The 22,466-nt window shown below is 39.1% G+C and overlaps 1 protein-coding gene across 7 annotated transcripts in view; it reads left to right on the forward strand.

Moving 5' to 3' along the window:
• The first annotated feature begins 2,636 nt into the window (after nt 1-2,636).
• Nucleotides 2,637-22,466, forward strand: part of LOC107220702 (forkhead box protein D1) — a 32,118-nt gene continuing 12,288 nt past the window's right edge. For 3 of the 7 annotated variants that reach the window (XM_015659585.2, XM_046738612.1, XM_015659660.2), the window contains exons 1-3: nt 2,638-3,179; nt 8,842-9,696; nt 13,017-13,161. In XM_015659585.2, the coding sequence (XP_015515071.1) occupies nt 9,628-9,696; nt 13,017-13,161 (214 nt within the window). In that variant the 5' untranslated portion in view covers nt 2,638-3,179; nt 8,842-9,627. Of the gene's footprint in view, nt 3,180-8,841; nt 9,697-13,016; nt 13,162-21,060; nt 21,414-22,053; nt 22,376-22,466 lie in introns of those variants that run through there. The other 4 variants (XM_046738613.1, XM_046738614.1, XM_046738615.1 and 1 more) reach the window with 4 other exon arrangements.

The following is a 22,466-nucleotide window of genomic DNA, read 5'->3' on the forward strand; positions in this document are numbered from 1 at the left end:
CGGAATTTTATGCGCCAACTGCATCCGTAAGCACTATTACTATATATATATGTATAATATACAATATATAACCCGCTTGCGGCTTGTACGTGTACGCTTGTATCGATTGCCGCTTAATTACGTCATATAAGTATATAATATAGGGTATTACATGCACACGGTTAAAAATTATTGTGTATTTACCGTACAAAAGACTTTGCACTGAGAAAAATTTTCAGTTCCGGTTACCGCTCGGTCCTTAACTATTTTCATTTTTTACCACAATCGAAAAATATAGTTCTAGGTAGAAAATGAAAATTAGTTTTCTAATATCCGTTGCTATTCTTTTTCATTACGATCACCGTTGCTATATATTCTTGAAACTGTTGCGAAAATTTAATGCTTGTGCGACGATAACGTTGATAATCGTTACGATGAATATTTTTGATTTTACTAAAATTTATGAGAAAAAAGCCAGAAAAAGTAACTTCAATTTACCAAAATTCTGTGCAGGTAAATTTATTGTGTTTGCGAATTGAATGAACGGTAAATGTACGGTGAATTCACTGTTCCGTATCCGAACAATATACCCACTTAAAATACTGCCATGCGTACAATTTTTAACGGTGTATGTAAAACGGACACGTGGATCCCTCGGTGTTAAATAATATGTATAACGATTTCTGCATAAATGCAGGCGTCGTCTTTTATCTATATATATGTGTATATACCTCTGCATTAAATTACTACCATACATATACAACAATTTACTGTATTACCTAATTATATCGGTGACCGCGTTTTGCTCGAGCTAATTGATCCACTGATCTAGATTTCGTTCATTTTCCCACTTTCGTTCAACACTTGCGTAATTCAAAGTTGAAAAGTAGTAAATTTAAAGTTATACGACGCGCAATTTTGAACTGCCAATTTTTTAAAATTTTTTTGCAAAGCTGAAAACAGCGGTTATCTTTTCAAGCTAATTTCCTATATTATTTTAGCACTTGACTTAAATACTTTTAAGACGAAGTAACCTTCGTATAATAATCCGAATGCTCGTACGTATGCAATATACATATGTATGCAGGAAAAGTTCCTTACCGATTGGCACGAAATTTGTACTGTTTGTATATTAACCTGTTTAAACATACATATTACCCTCTGCACTTCCGATTGCAAAATGGCCCGACCACCTGAATTTAAAAAAGCTCAACACTTTCCGAAAGTCTTGCAAGAGCGGCGAATTATTCAAACTTTTGCCTAATACGTACATTAAATTTCTGATATTTGTACACATCGACGTGATTGTTATCCTTCTTATGGGGCTCCGTACCAATTAATAAAACCAATTAATTCGTTATCACAGCTTCTTCGAGGAAAATGGAAAACGTTCACGTTGTACGCGAAAAAATTACTTTGCAACGAATTTTCGACGAATTTTTAGGGAAATTTAGACGTCTTGTACAATATTGTACGAATTTTCACGAATAGTTGCGATGATCAACAATTTTAGAATTCAATTTAGATCGGTAAGATTGAGAACATGTACGAGAAAGTACGAAATACTATTTTTGAACCGCCGCCAGATGTCGCATTTCTCTCACAAGGAAAACTTGTCGCAGAAAACTTAAGCTCCTGGCAAAACTGGGATCCAAGCCCGGATAATGATCTTCTCAGTTTCTGATTCAGTGTTTCCATGATCTAGACGGATTTAGAGGATCTGACATTTATTTTTGAACTTACCTTATCGTAATGGGTGAGTTTTATGAGAAAACTTACGTTCATGTTATTCTATTAAACCAAGAACCCCAGTGAGAATAATTCCATGAAATTCTACAACAGCTTTTACGGATCTTTACTGATTCGGATCTTTATATTTCGTAACAATTCGTAGCTTTATCGTAGATTATAATCTTAAACATAACCTTAAATATTATAATCTACGAAAAAGCACGAATTGTTACCAAATGCATGTTCAAAAACTATGAATCTGCCGAAATCCTTCACTTTAGGCATAGAAATTTCTTGAAAGATTCTTAGAAATATTCATAGAAATTCATGGAATTATTTCAGCAGGGTTCCTAGCAAAGCTCGGTTCTACATCTGAACGTTGTTTATTCAATCTCATACATTACAATCTACGAAAAACTACGACAAACGTCGAAAATCTTAAGTTTAAAAACTATGAATCCTTCCAAAATCTGCGCTTTTGCATAAAAACTTCCTCAAAAATTCATATAAATATTCATCGAAATTGCCAGAATTATTTTCAGCAGGTTTCCCAGGAAAATTCGGTTCTACGTCCGAACCGTATCTGTTAAATCTCAAATATTACGATCTACGAAAAACTACGACAAACATCGAAAATCACAAGTTTAAAACTTATGAATCCTTCCAAAATCTGCGCTTTTGCACAGAAATTTCCCAAAAAAATCCTAGAAATATTCGCGGAAATTGATAGAATTACTTTCACCAAGAGAACGAGACGTCGAAGCAAGCACGCGTCGCTTCGCCTCTCCCGATTCCGACTTCTCCTCGGTGGGGACGAGATGTCGAAGAACTAAGCTCCGCCCCGAAGCATCCTCTCCTCCGCCACGTAAAATCCCCCACGCTGTTCCGCCGGTTCTCGATGCTTGCGGCTACCGCGACCTCGACTCGCAATCTTCGCCGAGTTAGAATTGACGCCGGTTGTTTGCGTCCCGTTCCGACCTTTTTCCACTATCGAGGAAGCCGCGCTTTTCGAATTCGCGCGCCGCCGTCGCTGCGGCGAACACTTCCGGCGCTCACCTGAAATTTTCCTACACGATAATACAAATTCGAAAACACGTCGCGATAAATCGGGAAAAATTACACGCGATAATCGATTACACAATTCTGCGCACAGTGTATTACAGGCAAAGTTTTTACGTACTCGGTTAATATTGTGCTCGTTGTTGGTGCGCAGCGGTTCGCATTATTGTTATTTTATTATCATCATCATTATTATTATTATTATTATTATTATACCTTGGCAGTAATTCGTGTCGAAAGGAAAAGTTTTGGGAACAGGGATTTTTTGAAGTGAATATTTAGTGCTTCGCGGGACGAGAATTGTCCTCTAGCTTCTGTTCTCCGTCCAAATATTAACAACGGCTGAAAAAAGGATCGAGGATTTTCTGGCTATGCCAGCTGCCATGACTCGCCGGATATCTTATATCCAGGTAATTCTTGATCGATAACTATAACTTTTCTCGCCCTTTGTACTTACCGATCGAGAACCACGCGCGGCTAAAGATCGAGACGTGTGATCTGACTTCTCGTCGCGCGACGGCCGCGAATCGTCGGATCGATCGTTTGTCATAATCGTCGTGGCTCGTGCAACAAACGAATTGAACGGATTAATCAAACGCGTTTAATAATACGCCAAGTACCTTCACGAATGTTGAAAAAGTCGAATTTTTTTCTTCGACGATCAGTGTTAGATCTGTAACGAAAATCCCGCTAAGCGACGGTCGATCAGCGTCGAACCGCTAAACGGAATTCGGGTCAAGTACCATGTAATTTTGTTATTTTTTATACGTTGCAATTTAACGGCATTATTTTGTTCGGCTTGACGGTATTTTTCATTATACAGACTACAGTATTTATATACATCGTTCTTCGGCCGAGTGCAGTGGTGATGAAATTGTGAAAATTGTCCGAGCCGTTTTTTTTTTTGAACCGCAATTCTCTGGCCGCCGATACTCTTCGAGTGCCTGAAAAGAGGGGTTTCGTATTCGCGAAGAGTAAGACGTTACAGTAGAACCTCGATTATCCGAACCTCGATCATACGAACGATGACTTTGTTTATCCGAACGTTGGCGCGAAAGATGCATTGTTGCTCGCTGCCAACGCCGTGAGCAACAATGTATATTTGCGAGAATCGCGGGCATGCAAAAACGCGTTACAGCCATTCGTCAACAAAAAATTGACGATTTTATAAAAAAATATATATATATATATGTATAAAAAGGCATTCGACTTTTTGCAGGTGTTTAAAATACACACAGTTGTATATATACCTATATTTCAACGTTGATATGTATGTCAAATTTTAATATACATATATGTAATGTACTGTTCTTATGCGAAAAGGTGTTGTCTCTGATCTCGTCCCAAAAAACCCACGTTTCGATTATCCGAACTAGTCTCGGTCCCAATCGGTTCGAATAATGGAGGTTCTACTGTATTGCAATATTAAATTGTTCAGGTGACCCTTTGCATCTCGGCACTGTATGCAACCCGACACCAGACTCGGTATGCATGTACCCATTATAGGTATACATTGGTTCGCATTGCTTTGTTCGAGATTCTGCAGAGCTCGGCGAAGTTCACCGTCGTATATAACACGGGTCTGCAGAAAAATAATTTTTTTTTCAGCTGTGCGGGATGGTTTTTGGTGAATATTGCGTTTTCGAGTGCGCTGAAGCCAAAAATGACTTCCATTTCCATTCCGTTTAATTATAACGAACTAAACGATATTTCTTATAAGATTAAACGAACAATGTCTTCATGAAATGTGCTTAACATTCCGTGCTCATACTATTTGCTTATGAGAACTTTTCCTCTTATCTTTGTACTTCTCTTTATACTTCTCCGAAGACGGTTCCGCTTTCCATTTTCTGTTTCCCCGTTTGTATTTTTTCTCGAGTCTCACTCTGATACACGGTAAATGAAAGTAAGAAATCAGTTTTGCGTAGGAATCTTAGAATCAAGAACAGGAGACCAGATTTCGAGTTGAAAGGGAGTTTCACTCTGAATGAAACTACGAACGCGGGTTAAAGAAAAAATCTGACGCGATGTTGTAAAAATTGTAGAACTCGATTGATCGAAATTTTTAAAAGTCAATTATCAACTTTGGCTTTACGCTCGTTGAAATTTAACGATTTTAGTTTCTTTCACATCGCGTAAATAATCAAATGCATTGCATGTGAAGCGTACCTTGGATTTGATTTTTGCGGCAGTGCAGCCGTCGCACCGGTTGGATTTCTCGATTCATTCGTCACAGCCAAAGCGAGAAGAATTACACAGGTCTGACACCAAAATCTGCATAGGTTTTTTATATCTGAAACCGAGAAGAATACTCGAAAAAATTTCATCACGTTAGGTTTTTACTTGAACTCGTGTTTGTAGTTTCATTCAGAGTGAAACTGTCGTTTAACTCGAAATCTGGTATCATATTCTTGATTCTAAAAATCCTATGCAGCCGTAATTTGTGTGACTCGAGAATAAATTCAAACAGGAAAACAGAAAATGGAAAGCGGAAGCTGTTCGGTGAAGAATCAAAGAGAAGAAGACAAAGTTTCATAAGAAAAAAGCATAAACACGGAATGTTCAGTACGTTCCATGAAAAAATTGTTTGTTTAATTTGAAAAAATATATTGTTTAGTTCATCGTAATAAAATGGTGGTTTTTTCCTTAATGTTATGTCTTCTTCATGCAAACACCTTGTATTTTGCAAGAATACTGTACGTGATGGAGGGAAATGGAAGTAATTTTTGGATACATCGCACTCGAAAACTTAATATTTACGAAAAACATCCCATAGCGCTCAAATGAAATACTTTTTTGTAGATCTGTATTATTACTGCCGATTTGTATCGTAGGAGTGATCGGTATTAAAAATCTTCCCCCCTATCAGATAAGTTTATATTTAATATAATAATAATGAGGTTGGACTCTCTCGGTAAGACGTAATATAGTAATAAACTCTGAAAAACATTCCTGTCTGTATAATCTGAAAACTTTTATAACCGGCGTCTAATTTTTGTTCACTTTTTTTCCGCTTTCGCCCCCGTCGTTTGTAGAAGTTTATTAGACGTGCGGGGTCGCGTTAGTTTTGGCATCCCTGCCATGCCTCGACCTATCCTCGTAAATTTTATAACGCGTCTAGGTCTGCATACGACACGTGATTTCGGAAGCATTTAGGCTTTGAATGAGACCGAGTATCGGAGTTACATACACGAATATCCATTATGTGTATCCACTGGCGGTATGACATCTATAGTTACATGACGAGTAATTATTGTTTGTAAGCAAAAGTTTTTGTTGTATTCCCGAGAGGAAAAATTTTTCGAACCGCGTATATACAGTATTTAGATCGATTTTATTAAATTTTATCAACTTGAATCTCAGCCTTGGGTAACTGGTTTTATTTTTTTTAATTTTTTCAATTCCCGTAAATTGCTTACATCCATATATTTCATCAATATTCATACATAATTTTAGTACGCATGATTATATACGAAAGATTTTTAGCCCGGTAGTAGAGTGCATAATGCAGATGTACGTAGATCTATTTCAAACTCTAGATCTACATAGATCTCGTGCGTTAGATCTGCGTAGATATGATGTTTTTTTCCCTGGGATCAAGCTATGTGCTTAATGATCGTAGAAGTGGGGTCCGTGCTTCTGAGTCACGTAATTTCATGGACAAGTCGGTTAGGTTGGCAACGCAGATTCAGCCCGCAGCGCCACAAGCGATCAACCGCGAAACAGGCTCAATATTTCTAAACCTAACCTAACCCATAACCGTCGAATTTTGTATTTTTAGGTTAGATTCGACGGTCAGGGGTTACGTTACGTTTATTGAGATCGAGTTAGTTTCGCGCTCGGCCGACTGTGGCGCTGTAGACTTATCTGTGTTGCCAACGTAACTGTCTGGTGTAAAAAATTACATAAATCTGTGAGTCCCCTGGTGAAAATGATTTTCACGATTTTCTAGGAATCGTTAGAGGATTGGAACATTTGGTAAAAGTTTTCGTGCAAAAAATTATTTTCGTAGAAAATAGTAGATAAATATGCGTAGTTTCTCACAAAAACTTGTAGAGTTTCATGAAAATTGTACTTTTTTCAGTAAAAAAAATTCTTCAATTCTACAATTTAAAAAAAAAAATATAATACCAAATGTTACGATTTCGGTGAAAATTCTTCGTAGTATAAATTTTCACCAGGGTATATGACTCACAACATTTCCAACAACCATAGCCGGCGGTTAAAAAGTCTGCGTTAAAATTTGTCTCGATTAATATCGAACAACGAGTTTTGGATATAATCAGGGCTAGTTGGGGGATAAATTTACGAGTCCGACGGGCCGGTGCGGGAACAGAAAGCGTCGCGACGGTGCAACAGGCCGGCGGAAGTGTCGACGTCTCCCTCGGGAGCAGCGCGGCTTCCCCTTTCTTCCCCTTCGAGCGTCTAAGTGCTCAGCTGTTGGATACTTGTCATTGGGATTGCAGCGGCGGCGCTTTTTCGACGTGCAGCGACAGAAACCCGGGAGCCCCGAGCCGTGTGTCACTGTCATTTAAAACACATTAAACCCACGTTTCGATACATACACGCGCTGTCTGAATCGCCGCCCCGTGATATCTTCAACCCCCGCCGCAACGGCTTGAAGCTCTGCAGTCCTCGGCTTCCCTTTGCCCCTCGAACTTCCAAGGAACCAGGAATCCCCGGGGAATCCCTTTCTCCCGATGCGTGCCTTAAACCTATCATAACCATACCGATGCTTATAATACTGCAACGACTGTAATTTGTTCGACACAACGGTAAAACTGTCTTTGGAGATCGCATTTCGAATCCGTTATCCAATTTTTATATACATATATATATATTTTTTAAACGCGCTTCGATATTTCCGTAGAGTATCTCAAATAAAATATCTTACACGCTAAATATGAGCTCTTAACGTTATTATTTAGAGGTGCCTATTTTAGTATTTATCCATTATCCATTTAAATAACACGTCAAAGAAAAAATATCGGAGATTTGTTTTTTTTTTTTCTTTTCGCAAACACCTTGACTTATAAAATATCTAATCGTAAATACAGATCCTTATAGGAAATTTCACGCTCTGTAAAAAAATACCGAAATACAATGTTCCTAACTCTAATCGATTGAGAAATATTTGAGATGATTCAATGTTTGTAGGCTGTTTTTTTTTTTTTTTACGCACACCCTAATATATCAGGGACATACCTATATGGTATGCTTAGAAATATTTTGGTCGTCGAAAAGGTCAAAACGATTTATTACCTCAGTCTCACGTGTCAATCACTTCTGCGCATTCTAACTGCACACATTTCAAATTTCCCGCCTTTACACATGCGTTTTTATATCGAGTTAGAGACTTGGTTTTGTTTTACGGTTTTTACTAGAGCCTGTACTATTCTTTCCAATTTTCGATATCTGTAATGCCTATTAAATGGTATCAATCTCGTGAGTTTTTCCGCCAAACTTGACGTCTAAATTATGACAGATTTCATCTTTTTTTTCCGATCTTCTAAGTCGAAACAAAGAATTTGGAAAAATACGTCGCTGTACGAATGTTCGAAGAATGTTCACATAATCACATTTTTTTCAAAACCTCATTTTAGAATCGATATAACTTCGGCTACAACGAGTTTTTATATTAATTTGTAACGTATAATTATGACGTTTTTTATAGAAGCGCAGAGCTTACCGAAGCATCGGCGCATAAATTTGAATAACACGTGTAATAAAGATAGTAAAAATATAACTGCCCCGCGGTTATCGCGGACGTTTGGAACTTTTTAAAAGTCTTCTTTTCCACCCTAATATAATACACAGTGAGTTGAGCTGTAAAAAAATTTTACGAGAAAGCTGTGCAGCATGACTGTATAACCGTAGCAGCAATTATAACTCGTGTTGTAAATCATGAGTCAGTTATGTTGCGCGTGAAATATGGTAATTTGATATTATACCGAAAACGCGATATTCGCGGATAGATAAAAAAAAAAAAAAAATCACGACGATTAGCTTATTTTTCAATAAATCACAGGATAATTTTTTTCTTTTTTTTTTTTTTTGTTCCCCGTGTTTCAGACCGGCGAAGGACGCGGACGCGAAGATCGAAACTGAGCTGCAGGATTGCGGACATCTTTTTAAACTTCGAGGAAACTAGAAGAGCACCGAAGGAAAACGAATTGTGCAAATGAAACGTAAATCGGCTCAGAGAATTAAATCTCTACGTTTCGTGAAGCGTATGCGAAGATTCCATTTCCGGAGGCTGCGGCTAATCGGCCGGTCCAAATCTCTGCCCAAGGATCATCGACAGGTCTTCATACATTCCCGAATTCATCACGTGCTCCGTACGAGACGTGAAAACGGCGCAAGTCTGTTAAAACAGAGCAACGAGCCGGAGTTGTGCGATCAGTTTTATTCCACGTGATCTGAATAATGGTGCGAATGTATTGCAATTGATAATTGTTAAACAATCAGTCGGTAGAAGAAGAATTTTGCTACCTCCGAGTTGTCGACTGGATTAAAAATCGTGGGAATTATCGGTCTGCATTTTATTCTTTTAATCCTACGTCGCGCGTCGTCAGGGTGAAAAGTTTCAAGTGTTTAACGCCGATGATGAAAATTGAAATTTCGAGTGTATAATTTTTGTACGAATAAACACGCCGCTAGAAAGTGTGAAGAAGAACTTTGGTGCGCGTGTGGAAAAGTAACTTGTATAAGGGTGGAAATACTAAGGAGAGGAGGAGGAGGAGGAGGAGGAAATAGAAAGGCATATCTGCAAGGGTGCGAGAGGAATCGTTTGCAGTGGAGGGCCTGGCTGCTTACTGGGGCGACGTTGTTCATCAGCACCGCGTCAATGCAATATTTATGAACTACGGACTGCATTCGGTCGCCGACAGGACGAGGATGGTGTCCCACCTGATTCCGGTTGCCGGGGTGAGTTTGCACTCGACATTTTCTCATTTCGCGTCATTTCTTTGGGGCGGGGATGAAATTACGAATTTGAAAAGCTTCGAGAGCGCTAAATTCTTGATATTTTAGTCGTGAAACTTGAAGTAAAGGCATCAAACATCAATGTTTCGAAAGGACGAAATGTTTCGACAAGTCAAAGTTCCGAAAGTGCGGAAAAACGAAAATTTAAAAATCTGAAAGATCGAAATTAGGAATGATTCAATATTTTCAGTTCCGTGAATTTCTGTCTGGGTGAAATTTCACCACTTTGATCTTTCTTTGTTTTGGGATTTCGATATTTTTACGTTCGGAATCCTGGTTATTCTGATTTTCGATTTTTCTCATTTCTCACACCCACTCGTTGAGTAAACTACACCGTGTGAGTACATTTTAATTTTCTCAAATTCGGAACTTCAACCGCGCCCCATTTCTACAATCGTAGAAAATTTGTCCTCCTTGTGCGAACTAAAATGATTATTTCCTGCAATGCGCCCACGATTTTCGTACCGATTTCTGAGTCGAAGCGTGCAGCTATTTAGACGTATTAGAATAACCTAAAGCCTTGACACGGATGGCGATGTTGAAGCAGCGTAAACGAGCGCTGCAGTAACGCTAGTTACTCTTCGGTAAAGATAAGAGGGAATGATAGAAAAGGGAAAAAAGAAGAATAAATATCGCGTGTATGAGAGAGCGGGGTGGGGGGGAGGGGGGGGGGGGAAACGAACCTTGAACTACTTTTCTATTACAAGTTTAATATTATTATCGCTGGTATTATACAATATTCATTCTGAAAATTATCGTATAATAAATATCTTATTGATATACGTGTAACAATAGATTCCCAATTATTTTACAAGTCTCAACTCGATCAGGTCGTATAAAATTGTAATTTTCCATTTCTCCGGAGTTTTCGATTGGTTTATTTACAGGTAATACAATCACGATAATATATTCATACGTGTAGCGTTTGGCGGAAAATTCGAACGCGATAAGAAATAATTCTTGAAACTTGTATCGTAGGGAAATTGATCGGTAATTATTCATAACGATCGATAATCTACAACCCGCACTTATACTTTTTAATATTCTTTTGTCGGAGTATAAGGTGGAAAAAAAAAATCTAAATTACTCGGAGTAAATAATGCGATAATCCTGGTACTACGCAATTAATTACATCCAATTATAGGGAAAATGATGTGTTGCAGAGTTTTTTCTTATTTCTGCATCTATAAGATATAGAGTAAAATTATACTCCATAAGGATAAAAATTGAGCGGTGAGAAACGAAACTTTTATATCTTTATACATAATATAACGAACGTGTCCGCGTACGGATGAGATGCGGCGTGCCAAAATAACGATAATAGCGATAAGTTACATCGATTTATACGAACGCGATAGACACTGATATACATGTTACAACGGCGTTGTATAAATTTACGTAGGATAAAGTGGCGATATAATAAACGCGGATGATAAACCGTGGCAACAAGTGTCGACTTCGGAAAGGCGCACTATATATATCCGAAGAACTGGCTGATTATCAACGATCCACAACGATCTCAGGGACCGACACGCGTGTGTTGATTACAATGCGGGTATGTCGGATTCTCTTGGAGTTTAACGAAACTTTCAAATTACAAGTCGGCTAGATTCGTTGGAAATTGAGTTGACGGAACGCAAGAGTTGAAACTGGGAAAAATGGTGCTGAAAATATCACGAGCCTGCAAAAGAATATTTTATTTCAGCTGCATGGGATGTTTTATGTAAATATGCGCTGAAGCCAAAAATGACCTCCATTTCCCTCCATCACGTACGGTATCCTTGCAAAATACAAGGTTTTTGTATAAAAAAGTATATCAATAATGAAAAAATTACCATTTCGTTACAATGAACTAAACAACATTTCTTATAAAATTAAACAAACAATTTCCTTATGAAATGTGCTCAAAATTCCGTGTTCATTCTTTTTGCTTATGAAACATATTCTTCTTCTCTTTCAGTCTTCTCCGAAGACGCCTCCGCTTTCCATTTTCCGTTTCCCTGTTTGTATTTATTCTCGAGTGTCACTCTGGTACGTATTGAATGAAAGTAAGAAATCACTTTTGCTAGGATTTTTAGAATCGGGAATAGGATACCAGATTTCGAGTTAAACGGGAGTTTCACTTTGAATGAAACTACTAACACGGGTTCAAATAAAAACCTGACGCGATGAAACTTTTTGAGTATTTTTCCTGGTTTCAGTGAGTGAAAATCTATGACAAACAGTATACAAAATCTGTGCAGTCGTTTAGTTGCAGACCTGTATATTTTATGTTAAGCTTCCTGATCAATTACGGCTTTGATACTTCGCGTTTGACGGATAAAAACGTTCTTAATTCGGGCTTAACACCGTGTTTAGCAATTAAGGCTAGAGGTAAAAGTGTATCGCCAGGCATATAATATCTGTATCATCGGTAGGAAAAACCGGGGCCTGAGGCTGAGCGATAGCCATGCTCGAAAGTTTAAACGAGATCGCGGCACGTGTAAAAGCTCGCGTATCGCACTGCTAAGCGATTAATATTTCTTGCCGCTAAAAATACTTAGCACGCGAATACAAGCGGCGAAGTATATAATCCGGGCGAATTTCCAGCTGCACGGCAGCGTGCGTAGATATCTTCTCGGCGGCAACAAATTACGGCTAATTCTGACCATGATCCGAGCAAACGTACTCGATTAGCCAAATCGTATTCCCAGCAAGGATAAGCCGAATATGATCACCGCGATATTTCAACTTCTTGGAGTCTCGTTGAATTCCTGGTCACATTTCACTATGATTCGTTGCAATTATGATTTTCCACTTCTATACAAGCTGCTTATTGTGGTTTGATTTTAGAACTCGAATTATTGTTATGCTAATTCTTGCAGCAATTTGATTTTTGGTGTTTTGAAGGAGCGGCCGTAAAGCGGATCGCAAATTAACGATCTAGCAAGACCGTAAGTTTTCGTTGGCATAATGCGCTGTCACAACACGTAGCTTTTGTTTGTAAGCTCGCCGAGACGAGACTTCAAACATACCGAGCTCCGCCAAAACTGTTTTCACAAACTCTCAACACACAGACTTGCACCTGCATCCTGCTTATTTTCCGATGGACTAGAAAAGCCGTTAATTACATCGAGTTTCTTCACCCCGCGAAATCCAACCGCGATTTTATTTTCTTTTTTTTTTTCTTTTGTTTTTATATTATTCACACGTTTATGCTCAAACTTGGTCGTTTACTGTACCGTCTAACTTCTCCTCCGTTAACTTTACTCTTCATTTTCAAGGAGCTGCAACAGGGCGGCGGGAATTTGGGAGGCGCTGGTCTCAGCGCGAGTGTTCTGCACGGCCAGGAATCCCCGCACTCTCTCAAGATAAAGCAGGAACCCTTCCAGTTGTCTCCTACCTCGGCGCTTCCGCCGCTTCACCAAGGTAAACCGGTACAACATAACAGTGATGTGACGAATGCCAATTTTTGAGCATTCGCGGATGAAAATGCTGATGAGAATATTTGTCATCGAAATTCGCTAATGTGAATATACATTTTTAAATCTGGCGCCATTTCTCTATGACCGAAGCTCGACGATTGATTGACTGACAGGTACACAGTGCAAGTCGCACGCACACATTAGCACCGCTTGCATTTTTTTGCGGAACTTGCCGAGCTGATCCGAACTAAGCCGATTATTTGTTTGATTATTCAACGACGAATTGATAATGGAAACAAATTAATTTTGAGGTTAGAGTGTGATTCAAACGTGAAGATTATTATGAAACTAATGTTTCTTGTCTTATTTAATTACGAATTACGTTCGCCATTTTTACAAGGAAAGTATAAAGTATTTGTGACGGTTTAATTCGCAAAATATTCGAACGATTTTTGCGAATATGGTTGCAAATGCGAATGTTAAGAAATATGCGAATATTCGTTACATTACTAGTATAAAAATCTCCCTTCGCTGCTCGCTCAATTATATCATGCTGCATCCATCAGAGTGTACAAACGGTTAAAACGGCCATCCGAGTAGCACTTGAAGAGGCTTCGGTGGACTTGAAGTGTTTCCGCACATATTTCTTTCGAGAAACGAGTGGTGATCATCCTCTCATATGCGGCACAAATGCGTCCGCAGGAAGTTTCCCTGCACCGGAAATCAGCTTGCACTTAAATTGTATAAACAATAAATAAACATACCATCAGCAACACGGGATCCTTAAGGTCACGAAAACATAGAGCCGGAGTGTTTTCGCAATTTTAAAGACTGAATTCAAACTTTATCCGTGATTCGAACGATTCGGAAGGGGTGGGAAACTTTTTCTATCAAGTATTCGAGAGGGGAATGCAGAATTATGACTTTCGGTAAGGAGAAGTAGCACTTTCTCTTCTACAGATCTGGTTATCCCAGCTAGGCGGTAACGACGCGACGCCGTGAGGAAGGGCTGCGGAGAGAAGGAGGCGGCCTCTTAAGTCGCAATGCTCTAAAGAGCCGGGTAAAAGCTGTTCTAATAATACTGAATACGGTGCGGCGGGGCGAGGGTGATAAACAGCCGGAGGCTGCGCTTTTGGTTCAGGCCTCTCAGACCGTCGAGTTGCACGAGCACGCTCTCGATCAAACCCCGAGCCCCCATCCCGTTGATCCAGGATCCTGGAACAGGACGCGAGAACTAAAATACCGGGGGTCGAAGGGTTCGAAAACTGAAACGGTGAAAAACTCGACCAACCATTCGAAAGCTTGGACCACGTTTTAGGGAAAAACAAGCCATTGAAAATGTCCTTGTGACCTCAGAGACTGGTTGTCGGCGCCATTTTATCACCACATAACCTAAGTTTTTTATTTTAATGGAAGCAAATCGTAACTCCTGGGATTTTAAATTATTCGTGTCACATAAATTAGTTAAATATAATGAATAATACACCTGTTCTGGTATCTACACAAGAAAAAACACGGTCAACGGTCAGCTGTCAGCCTGATTGCCTTAGTCTGATTTTTTGCCAGCGGATGACGCATTGCAAAATGACAAACCCAATATCGTACCATCAGATAAATCCTATCACTGATCGATAGGAAATAATAGGGTGAGCGATGGATGAATTAGTTGGTACCCTGTAGTCTACTTTCCCCTAAAACAGACCGATCCGTTGTATTGCATGAACACAATAGGGAACCTGCATGCATCTGAAATCTCTATATTCCTCTATTGGACTCGAAAGTAGGATGAAAAATAATGAATTTCCTAAGACAGTTTCTTTTTTCGAGCAACATTAACGCTGCAATAATTTTTTCTTTTACACTAATTTTTCTCGGTAAATTTGAACCGGTAACTATTTGGCTGGATCATAACCTGCAATATTAATATTTTAAGCTCTGAAGCATAGTTGGCGTTGTCAAAGTTGTATTTGTCTCAGTAAATAGCTTCTAGTTTGGTTAAAATAAAAAGACAACAATGGATCCATCAGCTCCGCAACCAAATTTAGATTGGTACATGTATTGTTTTGTACGATCTTGTAAAAATACAACAAGTTCAACTCCAGAAAAGATATTTATCCGAGTGCCAAATAATGTATTAAAACGGAAGGCTTGGTGCGATGCAAACTACATTTACATGGTGTATAATAAAGTTAGGATTCCGGCTTGCTTGAAGCAGACAGTGTTTACAGCCGAGCATAGTTCCCGTACGTGACACCTGGCAGCGCTGATAGAGGGGTCCAGCAAAATGGCTGCCGATTCAAATTTGCCGAGAAAATTTAGAGGACAAAAAATTATTTTCTGGCGTTAATATGGCTCGTAAAAAAAAAACTGTCTTGGGGAATTCATTATTTTTTATTCTACTTTCGAATAAAATTAAAATTAAAAAACATGCAAATTCCCTATTGGGGATCAAAGCTCTAGTTCCTTCCGGTATCCGAGGCTTGCATGTCCTTGATACGGAGTGTACGAAGGAGGGGCATCTTAGGGTTATAAAAAGAAAGCTCATTTTTGGTGCAAATAAGGGTGGTGCTGTCAAACGTAAGTTTTCCGTACGTGTAACTATATAACTCTATACACTCCATACGTGTAACTAACACTGATATACATATTTAGCAAACTTTACATTCAGTTTAGTATATCAATCAGCGCCACATCGGTTATTCTATGTACCCTTATTTGCCTACGGAATTTGACCACATTTTGAACACGTCGTTCATTAGAGATTGACCTCCTTCTATTCACTTTACAGTTCTTGAATCACGGTGACGCCATGACGTATGGAAACTTTGACTTTTGCATAACACTTCTGCAATGATGACCATCCTGATGTATCGTTCCTTTTAGCCATTATGGGCTGAGACACCCCGACATAGCTTTGAAGTGTCGGAGTGTCTCACCCTGGCTGTTGTACACGTGTCAGCGACAAGTGTTTCTTCGCCTTAACTCGAAATACAACTTGAAGCTTATTCATTCTGGAAATGTCCCTTCGGAGTCCTGGTTGATGGTTGAGTGGCAAAGTTCGTTCGAAAAAAGATTATTCATCCTCGATGAAAGACTTTCGTGATTCGGTACATTTGTGCAATCGTATATCTCCTCTCACGTTAAGTTCTCTTCCTCACATTCACCTCTGGCGCATTTCAAGGTTCAAGCTTGGTCAGCGAGGATCGCTTTATTGGTCCGAAGGTCAGTCCAAGGTGAATAATTTAGTTCGAACGGCGAGGTTGAGATCCAAAGACGCAGTTATCTCGCACGAATTGAAAACGAGTGGAGCTGCGATAGGAGCGGGAGATTAAAAGAGAGGTAGAACGAACCGAGGCGAAGACGGTGTCGCGTTTCATCGTGTTATTGTTCGCTAATCGTTCCACGAGAATGCCGGGAGATACGAGCCTCGCGCGTAGCACGGTGATGTATTACATACACACCTTTCGACCATGCCCGATTCGTGATCAGTGTTGCCACTCTGGTAATTGAGAATGTAGCAACTCTAGGAGCAAAAATACAACATGTACCAAATAGCTAGTAGAATGTACCGAATGGAGTTCAACTATTGCGAGGTTATGTTTTTTGCTGCCAGGCAGTGCTTTCATTGTTTTCGTCGCACTTGTCAGTGAAAGGTCTCTTTCGGCAGGTTCATGCCTCGTCTAGGTTACATACCGTCTAGATGCTCAGGTTATGATGTTGAACCGCATGGAGGGTAATGTACGACCATTACAGTATGTTCTATAGGGAATTGTAGGATATTACATTGGCATAAGCAGCATGTTACTACATCGATGTGGTGTTAGTTGGAAAGTCAATGTTGCCTAGAAAAACCGCGTGTCAAAAATTGTATCGAAAATCATCAAAGCGTACTAAATGTACTAATAATCATAAAATTGTAGCTGTGTATGTATTAAAAACGGTTGAAATGTACTAGAAAAATACAATTGCACTGTAGATATGGCAACACTGGTTGTGATCGCAGCTTCGATAATTAGACACCGTCTGACAAAGAAAAATTCTCCTACATCGGTAGATGAAATTGTTTTCTTATACGCAGCAAAATCGCGGGTTTAATATACTTCTGTTACCTACTTCAGTATATATATACTCTTCAAAACTGACTTCCTGCACCGCAGTGTAAAAGATAACGTGTATTAATTTGACAATTTTCAAATCAGTCGACGGTCACGTTTTCCCCGTTTATTTGTGAACTTTATTTTTCGACTCACCCCTCTCATCCGTCTCGTGTTCCCTCAATTTATTTTACAATTAGCTTCGGGGGGTTGTGGCGCAGGAAATCGAAGATTTTGACTTCAAGCCGCGAGTTTGTTGACACAACCCTTGCGAAATCGGGGCAAAACTGAGAAGGAGGAACCGCGTGTTGTTCCAGGCGTGCGTGCCGCCTTTTCGGGGCACGTTGATGCAAAATCAACCCCAAATAATCCGATGCACGAGGCGGTACAAACAAGGGGCTTGAGTCCGGTGGTCATAAACACGCCACAAGTTCCCTGCATATTGCATCCCTCTATTTTGTGACAAATGCTTGCCTTTTTTATCACCATGTAACTTATTAACGCAACAGAAGTTGTTCATCATTTTTATTGTTTCTTGCTCTAGTTTTTTATTTCAAATCAAAAATTTCAAATTTCTAAGCATCAGTAATCACGCCCTAGCTTGAAGGCGAAACCTGCGTAAAAGTGAACGCGTCTTCTTATAACTTGGGTCCGGGTTAATCTGGGAGGAGACTGCAGTCTGACTCTCGAGTATTTTGACTTGCCGACGACGTTGACGGATCGTCTCGCGCCAGCTTTCAGAGCCTCGAGGGCGATCCTTTTGCATCCTTCTCCCCCTAACCCGGCATATTTTTTTCTCATCTTTTAATCTTCGTCTCTCTTCGCTCGATCCCTCTAATCGCAGTCTGCGTGCACACAAGCATCGCGCTGCAGTTATTTGGTTCACAAAATTACGAAAATTTGGGTCAACTGGCTGTTCATAGCGTGGAGGACTAAAAACGTATCAATTGTCGCATAGATCATAGTAATATGTCAGATTACACTGGTATCTGTATTAAAGTATTTATGTTATATATGTGTAATAACCCTACTCTCGGTCTTTTCATCGATCGTCATCTCTTGACGTAATAATATCCGATCGCCCTTAAACTGTGCTCTTGTTTACCATTATTTACATTCACGCGAGTTCAAGTGGGTATTACGTATACACGACATACCTATATGCGCTAGTTTCCAAATGAATTTGTAACATACGTACGATACAGCGCACGTGACTTACATGTATGTGTATATTCTTGTTACAATCAACAAGATTTTGATTATGACGTACACTGAAACGGATTGGGACTCTAGAACGATTAGATTCATGGAAATATCTGCTATCTCGCTGATCCAGAAACGACACTGATACAACGAACGAATATACTTATTGATCTGATTCGATGTGTTCCGAAAACTTGGATTCAAATTGAGTGACTTTTTGAAACTCAGGAGGTACGCAATCGCGTAATTATCGTAGAGTTCCCTCGTCGCTTTACCGTACCCTTAAACTACTGAAAAGGATAAAATTTCACATTTATACTCACGACAATTCCAGTGGATCATGTGTAGATTTACGCACATACACACACATGTGCAAACTGATAATCAGTTTAAAAGGTTTAGACTGAGGGAGGAAAGAGCTGCTTATGTCGAGGATGGTTAGGAAATTCATTCATTCCGCGAACCAGTATCTCGGTACCATTCTATACATATCCGTCACGGACCGCGATATTGCCACACGATTTCTCTCTCGTTGTAACAAACATCGCGCGATACGCGAGTGCCACGCAATAATCATATTGCACGATATTATAATTATTTATTTATTTATTTATTTATTTATTTATTTACTCATTAATTAATTTAATTAATTGATTATTTATTTATTCACGTGTCTATTTATCTATTTGTTTATTTATTTTCTATTCATTCGGTTTGTTTATTTGACACGTACTTCTATGTTGTTATGAAAAGTTAGCAACTCGTCAAGTCATTTTGGAAACATGCCTAAATCTTGTTTCATCGTTTGCCAACCTTTTTGCACCACCTTCAACGTTCAACGAACACAAATTTGAATTCAATATTCCAGGACGTTGCATAAAATTTTCGAAAATAAGCGAAAGAAAAAATAATCAAAACGTTATAAAACGGTGAAAAAATATTTCAATTGATTTTCTTACACCGCGATTCAGAGGCTTAGTCCAAAATGGGTACACTGTTAGAAAACTTTAACTAAACATAATGTACCAGCAGGTTTAGTTTATATTAGTATTATTTGTTAAATTTCTGTTCGTAAATACGACACTAATTACTATAATTTATATACTTAAATTGTCGTATTAACATTTAATTTGTACTTTCTTTTTCACTTATCGTTAGTGATGCATTAAAAAATGCTTAAGTCACAAATTTTAGTGGGATTGCTGGGACATTTTTGTTAACCGTCTATAAGTGATAAATTTGAAAAATCTGAGCTAAGCCGGGTTTCGTACTTTATATCTGTCCTCTATTAGAGAAACAATCGTTTGTGTCACGTAAAGTTCGACCGCGTCATCTATGTGAGCATTGTTGTAGCCGGTCACTGAAAAGTTAAAATCGCTTGGTGCAAAAAGGTGTAAAAAGGGTATAAGTTCAAGGCATTGTGAATATGATTCAATTATTCGGACAAACAGAATTTTTTGTATAAAATAATGTACTATTTTTCAATACATTCCAATGTATAAAAGTCCTCCCATCCTTGCGAGGCATTTTGAAAGGTTGAAGTTACGAATTTGCAAAGTTCCTAAAAGGCCATATTCAGAATTTTTTGGTTGCGACACTTGAAGTAAAGAAATCAAACTTTGACGAAACATCAAAGTTTCGAGTGGTCCGAAACCCGAGGCTCAAAGTTCCGAAAGCGCAAAATTGCGAATCGACAAAACACCGAAAGGGCGTAACTCCGACGAGTCAAAGTTCCAAAAGTGCGAGAATGAGAAGATTAAAACATCTGAAACATCGAAATTCCGAATGATCCAAGATTTTCAGTTCCGTGAATTTCTGGCTCCTTGAAATTTCACCACTTCGATCTTTCTTTGTTTTGGATTTTCGATATTTTTCGTTCGGAATCCTGGTCATTCTGATTTTCGGTTTTTCATTTTTCACACCCACTCGCCGAGCAAACTACGCTGTGTGAGTGTATTTTAATTTTCACAATTTTTCTCTATCGGACCTTTACTTTTCGAAATCTTGCATTTCGGAACTTTGAGCCGTCGAGCTTCCGACCATTCGAAACTTTATCGTTTCTTCAAAGTTTCATATCTTTACGTTCAAGTTTCGCCGCCAAATAATTCGGAGTTTTTCAAATTCGTAACTCCAGCTCCACCCCCTTACACCCTTTTGTCTCTAACCTTTTTTTTTCTTGTTCCTATACCAATTAAATTTGATCGCGAATAATAATGTAGTAAAAAAATTGCAAAGTGAAAAAATGTAAATACTGCAACACGGTGATCGCATAGTTGACTATACGTGCCCCGCAAATAAGTTTGTTCCCTTCATTCAAATCGGCATCTCTTCAACACACACGCCAGTTACCATCCGCGAATCACCGAGTGAAAACGACGCACACACCCAGTGTATAATTATACCTTATCCGCGTATGATACACTTATAGTAAACATGATAACGATAATATGTACATATATTACAAGAAGCGACAAAAACTGAATCGTGATTTATCGCCGTGGTTTTTTACCGCGACGTTACGCCGTCCGTCGGCCGACGGATAGCGGGTTTTAAATTCGCGCGGCTCGCGTTAAGGCGATTCTGTGACGCGTTGGCCCCCCTGCGCTGACGTCACGCCGAGGTCGAGATACCGCGCTGTGATTGGCCAGTGCCGGAGATACGGGCCGATACCCTATCGCCTGCACCCGATGACCCGGGTTACACGCCGGGCGCCTCGCCGGCAAATAGATCATCACCCTGCTTATTCCTACAGCCGCGGAGACGTTCGCTATTAACGCGCATCGCTCGTCTTTATTTACGCCGCGGTTTTATCGGTAGCTCACATTGGCATTTGTGTTTTACACACGATACACGTGTATACGGGGCATTCCGCGTCGAATTAACGGCATGTTCGTGTATGTACGTGAACTTCTTCGATTTTAATGATTTTTTAGCATCGTGTTTATGTCGACACTAAAAGGTGACGAATTTTTTTCAAGTATTTTTTGGCCACCGGTGAAATTTGAAAAAAATCAGAAAACCAATCGCGAAGACACTAGTTTTTTTAATCCGAAAAAGTTTTAATTTTTCCACGTTGGTATTGACGTTTTTTGATTCGGGGTGATTTGTCGTTTATTGTAATGAACTTGCAGGTATTTATTATAAGAAACAAAACACCGTGAATCAAAAAAGGCAAGTCGAAACGAGAAACATTCAATTTTACCCGTAGTAGCTGTAACACAAAAACCAGACCAGATCGAATGAAAGTAAATATGGTTTTACAACGAGGGTAGATTATAAGTATTTCAAAATTAATGAACACTTTCCTGGTTACAACCTCATTTTTGTTCATAAAAACTGTATTTTTGGAAAAAACTACAAAATATCATATCACAATAAACCTATTCGTACAAAAAAATATTCCGATATCAATTCCATTATACTGAACCTTGTTCCTAACATAATCAGTTAAAAGTTTTCACGTCACACACAAAAAGTGAATTTTAGTTGACCAGTGTTACCTATTATACTTATTTTTGCAAACAGAGAGCAAAAATCGGGATAACCAATTATTTTCTCAAAAATATTTTGAATTTGAAATAAATGCTCTGCCGATTTGCGAATCGAAAGATTGTACCGATCCTCTGTAGTTTTACAATCTTGACGCCGGGTTCGCAAATCGAAAAAAACTTTTCGCCAGCGATGCTGTTCTGTAGCCTGAAGTTAGCCACGAGCAAAGGAACTAACTGGCATTTTGCGACGGTGTCGCATTACGCGGCAAATGCAGCGGGGTCCCTTCGTCAAGAGGCTGCCTGAGGCATTTACAGGTACAGAACCAAAAACCGCGTCCCGAACAAAAATCGCCAATACGCAACGGTATTCCTGGTCCCTTGTTCGCCTCGATTACGCCTCCGGATATTCTCTGGAATTTGCACTACGGTGGTTCGTTTTTAAACTTTTTGTTTTTACGGTATCACTCGAAAAATTTGTGAAAAATACCGAAAAAATTAATTTTTGCCGCTAAACCCGGAGG

The sequence above is a fragment of the Neodiprion lecontei genome, chromosome 4, assembly GCF_021901455.1.
Source record: "Neodiprion lecontei isolate iyNeoLeco1 chromosome 4, iyNeoLeco1.1, whole genome shotgun sequence".
Lineage (NCBI taxonomy): Eukaryota > Metazoa > Arthropoda > Insecta > Hymenoptera > Diprionidae > Neodiprion > Neodiprion lecontei.